The sequence below is a fragment of the Pantherophis guttatus genome, chromosome 11 (genome assembly GCF_059756535.1).
Source record: "Pantherophis guttatus breed Tessera chromosome 11, ASM5975653v1, whole genome shotgun sequence".
NCBI classification, from domain to species: Eukaryota; Metazoa; Chordata; class Lepidosauria; order Squamata; family Colubridae; genus Pantherophis; species Pantherophis guttatus.
The window spans coordinates 21,853,099-21,862,963 of NC_142073.1; the positions used below are offsets into that span (position 1 = coordinate 21,853,099).

The following is a 9,865-nucleotide window of genomic DNA, read 5'->3' on the forward strand; positions in this document are numbered from 1 at the left end:
GTCAACTTCTCATCTGCTTTTATTTTATTTATTTTATTTATTTTTTTTGTCCCAGATCCCACTTTGGATTTAAGGTTTTGCCTGCCAGAAGAAATGGAACACAAACGCTGATCTTAAGATATTGGAAAGATTAAATATATATATATATATATTGGGGATGTAAAAGTTATGGACAGGTGCAGATCATTTAATATAAGTTTATGGGTTAGAAGAAGGACATTACTTAAACTTTTATATTTTGTTTTAAATTATATTAATCCTATATTAAAGAATGTTTTGTTGAAGATTAAATATAAACTTGTGGGTTATAAGGAAAATATAAGTGGTGCAAGGTGAAAATATGTGTAAAAATTTTTTAAAACTTTTTAATTAAAAAAAAAGATATTGGAAAGGGTCATTCCTGCCTTGTCTTTCTCTAGTATTTGGGCTTTGATGTACAGAAGCCAAAGGAGGGTGCCTTCCTCAGCCAGCAAGCTGTGGAGTTGAAGTCCACAGCTCTTGAAGTTGCCAAGGTTGGAGACCCCTGGTCTAGTCTAATGAAAAGAAGGACTAGGAGTGACTTGAAAGCAGCATTCTAATATTTGAGGGGCTGCCACAAAGAAGAGGGAGACCACCTGTTCTCAGAATAGAACAGAATATCAGAGTTGGAAGGGACCTTGGAGGTCTTCTAATCCAACCCCCCCTGCATAAGCAGGAGACCCCATACCATTCTAGACCCTCTATCATTCTCCAAAGCACCTGAAGACAGGACACAAAGCAATAGAAGGAAATTATTCAAGGAGAGATCCAACTAGAACTAAGGAGAAATTTCCTGACAGTGAGCACACTTAATCAGTGGAACGACTTGCCTCCAGAAACTGGAGGTTTTTAAGAAGAGATTGAACAGCCATTTGTCTGGAATGGCATAGGGTCTCCTGCTTGACAGGGGGTTGGACTAGAAGACCTCCAAGGTCCCTTCTAATTCTGTTATTCGTCCAAGGAGAATTACAGAGGGAACTGAGCCATGATTTGGGCCAACTAAGAGCCTTGATAGTACAGTGGTCTAAAGCACCCTGTTATTAAGAACAGCTGCCTGCAATTACTGCAGGTTCGAATCTCCCCAGGCTCAAGGTTGACTCAGCCTTCCATCCTTTCTAAGGTAGGTAAATTGAGGACCCAGTTGTGGGGGCAATAAGCTGACTTTGTATAAAATATACAAAAGAATGAAGGCTATTGCTTAACGCACTGTAAGCCACCCTGAGTCTCCGGAGAAGAGCGGCATATAAATCAAATTTTTTAAAAAACAAAAAACTAGCCCTAAACAATTAGCAGAAAACTGCCATAATGAGTCTTGTTCAAATGGGTAGCTTAGTGGAGCTTTTTCTCTCTATAAATACTGGTGGGGAGGTGGGGAGTGCTGGCTTTGTTGTTGTAAGCGGATTGGTTGGCTGTGTTGTTACATCTTGATTAGTTGATGGAGTTGATGTTTGCAGATTAGTCGGCTGTTTCGTAACATCCTGGGAGGGTGAGGTCCTAGCTGTGTGCCTATTAGGCTTTTGTGTTGTAACGGCCTGGGTAATGGGCCTTATGGCAGCATCCTGAGCTCCAGTGTTGTGACATCCTGAGTCCTCAGCTGCAACATCCTGGGTAGTTGGCTGTGTTGTAACATCCTGAGCTTTAGTGTTGTAACATCCTGAGTTCTGTGATGTATTGTCTTGAGCAGATGGCTGTGATGCAACTTCCTGGGCTTTGGTTTGGCTCCAAGTCTGAGGTCTTGTCATGTGCTCATGGCGTGTGTTAGTTTGCTTTGTGTGGGGATCGGAGGCGGGAGCAGCAGCTGGTGATGCCGCCGCGGTCCGGCTCCTGGATTTGCATTTCATCTATGGATAGGATTGGGTTTGAATCTGGTGAGGATGATTGGTGGTGGCGTCATATATTATCCTGGGTCTAGTGTCAGTGTTTGTGGTTGGGGCTCATTTGCTGACTAGGACTAGTTTCCAGATGTCTGGTAGGCGTGAGGTAGCGTCACGTTTATTCATGTTATGGGGGTGTTTCTCTATTTCAATGGCTTCCATAATTGTTCTCTTGTTGAAGTGTTCAGTTCAAAAGCCATCGAAATAGAGAAACACTCCCATAACATGAATAAACGTGACACGCATGCGTGCCAGAAACCAAGCGGTCAGGTGGCTAATGTGCATGCACATGCCGGAAACCAGAAGAGCAGCCACTCAGCATGTGCATGCGCACAAAGCAGCTGCTCTTCTGGTTTCTGGCGCTCCCACGCGCATGAAGACTAGCTGGCCGGCGCATCGGAACCCAGAAGTGCAACGGGCGATGGCTCTGCATGTCACTTCCAGCACGTTTGCCATAGGTTCGTCATCACGACCCTATACCAGAGGTCAGCAACCTGCGGCTCTGGAGCCACATGTGGCTCTTTCACCCCTCTGCTGCGGCTCCCTGACACTCAAAATATGCGTCACAACCGCCAATGTGCGACACCTGCTGGCACGCGATTTATTGAGCTTTTCAATCCCTGGTAGGCCAGCCATGGATAAATCCAAGAAAAGAAAATTTTTGGAAGAAAACACAACGTTTAATTCAACTACATATGCTAGTTTTGTGGTCGCTCAAGAAATAGTCAGGCACGGGAAGGATTTTGTGGCTCCCGGTGTTTTCTTTTCTGCGGGAAACGGGTCCAAATGGCTCTTTGAGTGTTAAGGTTGCAGACCCCTGCCCAGTAGTGGGATTCAGCCAGTTCACACCATTTCAGGAGAACCGGTTGTTAACTTTCTGAGCAGTTTGGTGAACTGGCTGTTGGAAGAAATCATTAGGGCAGAGAACCGGTTGTTAAATTATTTGAATCCCACCACTGCCCCTGCCCTATACCATTCCAGACAAATGCCTCTCCCATCTTTTCTTCAAAGTGATGGGGCACCCACAACCTCTGAAGGCAATTTGTTCCACTGGTTTACTGTTCTGACTGTCAAGCAATTTCTCCTTAATTCTAGGTTATTTCTCTCATTGATAAATTTCCCTCCATTGCTTCTTGTCCTTGTCTTCAGATGCTTTGGAGAATAAGTTGACTCCCTTATTCTAAGTCTAAGGAACATTTCTGCCCTTGTTTATACAGCAGCTTCTGAATCTTTTCTTCAAGGCTATCTCCATGCCTCTCTTACATCTCTATTTTCTCTATTATTCAAAAATAATTCCTTTCCTTCACTGACCAAGAGCTGGTAGAAAAAAAGTGGAAGGGATGCCCTTAAACTAACAGGTTAGCTCTGAAGAGCTCTTCCTTGCTAAGAAAATTATTTAACTGGCCCACTATTTGTTTTTTTTTTCTTCACAGCTATAGCCTCTTTCTCGGGTTAAATGCAAGGCCCCATTAAAGGAGGTTTTGAAAGCAATCTGATTGGAACTTGAATGTTTGCCAACATTTTTTTACCGTTTTTTTTAAACAGTAAAAGAAAGAAAAATCACTACAGGTAGTCCTCAGCTTGCAAACACAATGCAGCCCAAAATTTATGTTGCTAAGGGAGACATTTCAGGGGTGAAATGCTCCCGGTTCAGACCGGATCGCCCAATCCGGTAGCGATGGTGGTGGGTGGTTCGGAGAACCGGTAGCAAAAATCCCTGCGCCCCCCCCATGCCCAGCTGAGCCACGCGATCATCAGAGGCTTTTTTTTACTTTTAAAAGCATTTTTTCTTCCACCGAAAAAATGCTTTTAAAAGTAAAAAAAAAAAAAGCCTCTGATGATCGTGCAGCTCAGCTGGGATCGTCAGAGCCTTTTAAAAACATTTTTTTCTACAACCTCTTTACTTTTTTTAAAAGTTAAAAATAAAATTGGCCACGCCCACCCAGTCACATTACCCCACCCCCCACCAAGCCACGCCCACAGAACCGGTAGTAACAAATTTTACATTTCACCACTTGTTAAGTGAGTTTTGCCCCATTTTACGACCTTTCTTGCCATGGTTGTTAAGCAAATCATCCCAGTGGTTCATTTAGTAACTTGGTTGTTAAGTGAATCTGGCTTCACCCATTGATTTTGCTTGTCAGAAGGTCACAAAAGGGGACGACATGACCTTGGGATATTGTAACCGTCATAAATATGAATCAGTTGTCGAGCGTCTGAATTTTGATCCAATGACCATGGGGATGCTGCAACGGTTGTGCAAACTGCAAACTGCACATCAAAATTCGGGGAAACAAAATGCGCCAGTTTGGTGGACTCTCATAAAATGTCTTAGCTGAACCTCACTAAATTAAGATTTGAATTTGGTTGAGAATAACTTTCCCCCTTGAATGTGTATACAGGTAGTCCTTGACTTACAAAAGCACAATTGGACCAGAATTTCCATTATTAACACATTAACAGATTAACAGAGTTGGAAGGGACCTTGTGGGTCATCTAGTCCAACCCCCGCCCAAGCAGGAGACCCTACACCATTTCTGATAAATGGCAGTCCAGTCTCTTCTTGAAAGCCTCCAGTGATGAAGCTCCCACAACTTCTGAAGGCAACTTCTGTTCCACTGGTTGATAGTTCTCACTGTCAGAAAATTTCTCCTTATCTCCAGGTTGAATCTCCTTGATCAGTTTCCATCCATTATTCCTTGTCTGGCCTTCAAAGGTGCCTTGGAAAACAGGTTGACCCCCCCTCCTCCTCTCTGTGGCAGCCCCTCAAATATTGGAAGACTGCTATCATGTCTCCCCTGGTCCTTCTCTTCACTAGACTAGCCAGGCCCAGTTCCTGCAACTGTTCATCATATGTTTTAACCTCCAATCCGCTAATCGTTTTGGTTGCTCTTCTCTACACTCTTTCTAGAGTCTCAACATCCTTTTTGTAGTGTGGTGACCAAAAATGGATGCAGTACTCTAGGTGTGGCCTTACTAAGGCTTTACAGAGTGGTATTAGTACCTCCCTTGGTCTTGATTGTATCCCTCTGTTAATGCAGTTTAGGATTGCACTGGCTTTTTTGGCTGCCGCTGCACACTGTTGACTCATATTTAATTGGTTGTCCACTAAGACTCCAAGGTCCTTTTCACAGTTACTGCTGTTAAGCCTGGTTTCACCCAGTCTATATGTGTACTTTTGGTTTTTCTTGCCTACGTGTAAGATTTTATTTTTCTTTACATTGAATTTCTCTACATTGAATTTATTAAGGAGGACACTTAAATGAGCCACACCTGATTATTAGGACCTTCTTTTGCTGAGGTTGCTGAGTAAATCACTGCAGTTGTTAAGTGAATCATGCGATCGTTAAGTGAATCTGGGTTCCCCCATCGACTTTGCTTGTCGGAAGCCAGCTGGGAACGTCACAAATGGCCATCGTGTGAACCTGGAACTCTGCGACCATCATAAATATATCCTGATGGCCAAAGAGCCTGAATTTTGATCATGTGACCGTGGGGAATGTTGCGATGGTCGTAAGTGTGAGGACTGGTCACTTTGGGTCAATCACCAGGAGATGGTGAGTTCTAGCCTTGCCTTAGGCATGAAACCTAGCTGGGTGACTTTGGGCCAGTCACTCTCAGCCCAACTCATCTCACAAGAAAATAAGAGAAGCAGGAAGGTGTGTTGTCTATCTTTGCTGCCATGAGTTATTTGTAAAAATAATAAAGGTGGGATATTGGCTCTACTTACGGTGTCACGAAGGCAAGATTAGCGAAAGTTTTCAAAAGACTTTGAATTTTCCCCCATCCTTCCGAAATTATATCAAAGTGTGCCAGTCTGTGCCGAGCCTTCCCTTATTGGCCAAGCCCTTTACTTCCAGCCCAACAGCTAAATTCTGAATCCCACCAGCCAATTAAGCATTGCTTTGTAGGCTGCTGGTGTTTGAAAGGGACACTTTGAATGGCTCCGAACGCAGCAGGTTGCAAAGACATAATCAGGATGACAGGAACAATTAGCCATTCATAATTCTTTATAGCAGCTGATTAAAATCTCTTTATCCTGCTTACCGAGATCAGAAGGTCACATGGCTAGGAAGTAAAAAAAAAAACGAATTACTGATCTGGTGATAGATAACCAGATAAAAAGAAGCTGACCTTAGTTCTGACAAATCAAATTCTTTTAAAAAATTTCTCGGTATAATTTCTGCAGGAACACGGTGGCTCAGTGGCTAAGATGCTGAGCTTGTCGATCGAAAGGTCGGCCATTCAGTGGTTCGAATCCCCAATGCTGCGTAATGGGGTGAGCTCCTGTTACTTGTCCCAGCTTCTGCCAACCTAGCAGTTCGAAAGCACGTAAAAAATGCACGTAGAAAAATAGGGACCATCTTTGGTGGGAAGGGAACAGCGTTCCGTGCGCCTTTGGCGTTGAGTCATGCCGGCCACATGACCACGGAGACGTCTTTGGACAGCGCTGGCTCTTCGGCTTTGAAACAGAGACGAGCACTGCCCCCTAGAGTCGGGAACAACTAGCACATATGTGCGTTCTACCCATTCTTGGGTCTATAGAAAAACAAATAGGCTAAAATATATATACATATTTTTAACGCATCCACCCACGCTATTCAACACTTTTCGGTGCCTTCCTGCTTTTGAAAATTACACTGAGCTGTGTAGCTCTTTCTTGATATGTTGCCTTGGTGTTTTTTTAGTTGGCATACATTTGGCTTTTTAAAACCTGTAAAATTCCCAAATGAAAGCAGGTCACCTTATTACTAAATTCATTATGCTCATTTGGGGACTGGCCTTTATGGTGTCTGTCTTGTTTTATGCCTGAAAGTATTTGAAACTTTGGTAGCAAATGGAGATCTGCAGAGGGAGTGCCAAAAATAATAAAATATGAAAGAATGAAAGAATAAAAGAATAAAAGAATAAAAGAATATAAAGATAGCAGCTGTAATGCATGACAAAAGCATCAAGGCTTCTTCATGCAGCCATGGCCAACTTCTTGGCTCTTTCAACATTTGAGTAGACACCCAACTTCTTGGATATCTCTCTCTTTTTTTAAATTTGATTTATATGCCGCCCTTCTCTGGAGAATCAGGGCGGCTTACAATGTGCTAAGCAATAGCCTTCATTCTTTTGTATATTTATACAAAGTCAGCTTATTGCCCCCACAACTGGGTCCTCAATTTACCTACCTTAGAAAGGATGGAAGGCTGAGTCAACCTTGAGCCTTGACGAGATTTAAACCTGCAGTAATTGCAGGCATCTGGTCTTAATAACCAGCTTAATAACAGGGTGCCTTAGACCACTGTACTACCAAGGCTCTTTTGTCTGAAGCATCACCTCCATGCCTCAGAAATCTCAAGTTTGAGATTGGCTTGGATTTCTGGAATTTGTTGACAGGGAAGCTGATTTGATGAGTTAAACTCGCTGCTCCTCAGCCTTAAGATGTTCAGCTCAGTGTTTCCTCAACCAACTTTAAGATGAGTGGACTTCAAGAACTAGACTGGAAGTTGAATCATGGCAACTGGACTTCTTTTCTTTCGTGATTTGAAATGTTTCACTGCTTATCCAAGGAACTTCTTCAGCCTGAGGAAGTTGGACAGGGGGATCCTATATATGTCCTCTGGGGTGGATTCATTTTCATCTAATGCAGAGCTGGCTGGGGAATTCTGGGAGTTGAAGTCCACACATTGTCCAGCGGTCAAGGTTGAGAAACACTGATCTAATGAGTCTATTCAGTTAGGTGGGAAATGAAACTACCCTGGAGGACATACATGGGGTCCCCTTAACCAATGTGCTCAAAATGAAGCTCCTTGGATCAACAGCAAAATGCTTCAAACCAAAAAAGAAAAGAAGTCCTGTTCCCATGACTCAACTTCAGATAACTCTACCTGGATGACTGAAAATCTTAATTGACATTCAGGTCCCAGAATTCCCCACCCGCCATGCTGGAGATGGCGTTGAACTGAACATCTTAAGAACATCTGAATGCTGAGCCAAAGACTGGGTGCTGCCATCTTGCATACAATGGCTCTGGTTTAAGCTGGCCTTGGTCAGCAAACATCTCCCTGCTGAATCTCTAGCATGTTTGCTATTTTCATGATGTTCACTTTTAACCTCTCCTAGTGAACCTTCTATAGAATAGAATGGAATGGAATGGAATGGAATGGAATGGAATGGAATGGAATGGAATGGAATGGAATGGAATGGAATAGAATAGAATAGAATAGAATAGAATAGAATAGAATAGAATAGAATAGAATAGAATAGAAAACAGAGAACAGAGAACAGAGAACAGAGAGTAGAAGGGAAGGGAAGGGAAGGGAGGGGAAGAGAAGAGAGAACAGAACAGAACAGAGAATAGAATAGAGAATAGAATAGAGAATAGAATAGAGAATAGAATAGAGAATAGAGAATAGAGAATAGAGACCAGAAGAGAAGAGAAGAGAAGAGAAGAGAAGAGAAGAGAAGAGAAGAGAAAACAGAGTAGAAGGGAAGGGGAGGGGAGGGGAGGGGAGGGGAGAGGAGAAGAGAGGAGAAGAGAAGAGAACAGAGAATAGAATAGAACAGGGAATGGAATGGAATGGAATGGAATGGAATGGAATGGAATGGAATGGAATGGAATGGAATGGAATGGAATGGAATGGAATGGAATGGAATGGAATGGAATAGAATAGAATAGAATAGAGCTGGAAGGGACCTTGGAGGTCTTCTAGTCCAGTCCCCTGCTCAAGCAGGAGACCCAAGACCATTTCAGACAAGTGGCTGTCCAGTCTCTTCTTAAAAAACTCCAGTGATGGGGAGTGCCCATGATTTCTGGTGGCAAGCTGTTCCACTGGTTAATTGTCCTCACTGTTAGGAAGTTTCTCCTTAATTCCAGGTTGCTTCTCTCCTTGATTAGTTTCCAGCCATTGTTTCTCGTCCTGCCCTCAGGTGATTTTGAGAATAAATTGACCCCCTCTTCTTTGTGGCAGCCCCTCAAATATTGGAATACTTCTATCTTATCACTCCTAATTCTTCTTTTCTCTAGACTACCCAAACTCAAATCCTGCAGCCGTCCTTAAGTGTCCGTTAGGGGCTGAAAACTGCCCAGAGAAGCTTCATTTATTTTTAGCACTTGCATTTCACATTCCTTCAGTCCTAGGACTGTTTACTCTATTTAAAATGTTTCTCTCTTTTCCCAGCCCACTCCCCGCAGCAGGTTAAGCTTGTGAGTGGGTGGGGGGAAAAAACCTTTGGACCCCCTCTGCCCATTATATTTGTCATTTTTTCCCCCCCAGATGGAGAAAATCTTTTGAGCTTTTCTGCAAAGCCATGGAGCCGGATTGACTTCCTTGAGAAGTATTGTGGAATTGTTGATGTCCACTTAGACCTGATAGCAATAAAACACCCACTCCTCCTTCTCTTTTCAGGCATGGAGGAGATGGCTAGAGAGAGCATCAGCTTGCTAGCAAAGCCATCTCTGGAGTCTGAGAGCCCCCAGCTTTCCTCATCAGGTGCCATCTTCATCTTGCTCAAATCTGCCCTTGGAGCAGGACTCCTGAACTTCCCCTGGGCCTTCAATAAAGCTGGTGGAATGGCCCCAGCGATCTCCGTGGAACTGGTAAGTGCCAATGGAAAGTTCTCCAGATGTCTCGTGGATTGGATTACCTGAGATCTCTTGTCGATTGGACCACCTGAGATCTCTTGTAGATTGTCCACATGAGATCTCTTGTGGATTGAACTACCTGAGATTGCTTGAGGATTGGATACCTGGGATCGCTTGTGGATTGAACCACCTGAGATCTCTTGTAGATTGGACTGCCTGAGGTCTCTTGTGGATTGTATACCTGAGAGCTCTTGTGGATTGGACCACCTGAGATCTCTTGTAGATTGTATAGCTGAGATCGCTTGTGGATTGAACCACTTGAGATCTCTTGTAGATTGGACCACCTGAGATCTCTTGTAGATTGGACCACCTGAGATCTCTTGTGGATTGTATACCTGAG

At 43.4% G+C, this 9,865-nt stretch overlaps 1 protein-coding gene across 1 annotated transcript in view; it reads left to right on the forward strand.

Moving 5' to 3' along the window:
• Positions 1-9,865, forward strand: part of SLC38A8 (solute carrier family 38 member 8) — a 46,100-nt gene that overhangs the window by 10,258 nt on the left and 25,977 nt on the right. The window contains exon 2 of the mRNA XM_034425492.3: positions 9,290-9,480. Within this exon, the coding sequence (XP_034281383.2) occupies positions 9,290-9,480 (191 nt within the window). The remainder of the gene's footprint in view (positions 1-9,289; positions 9,481-9,865) is intronic.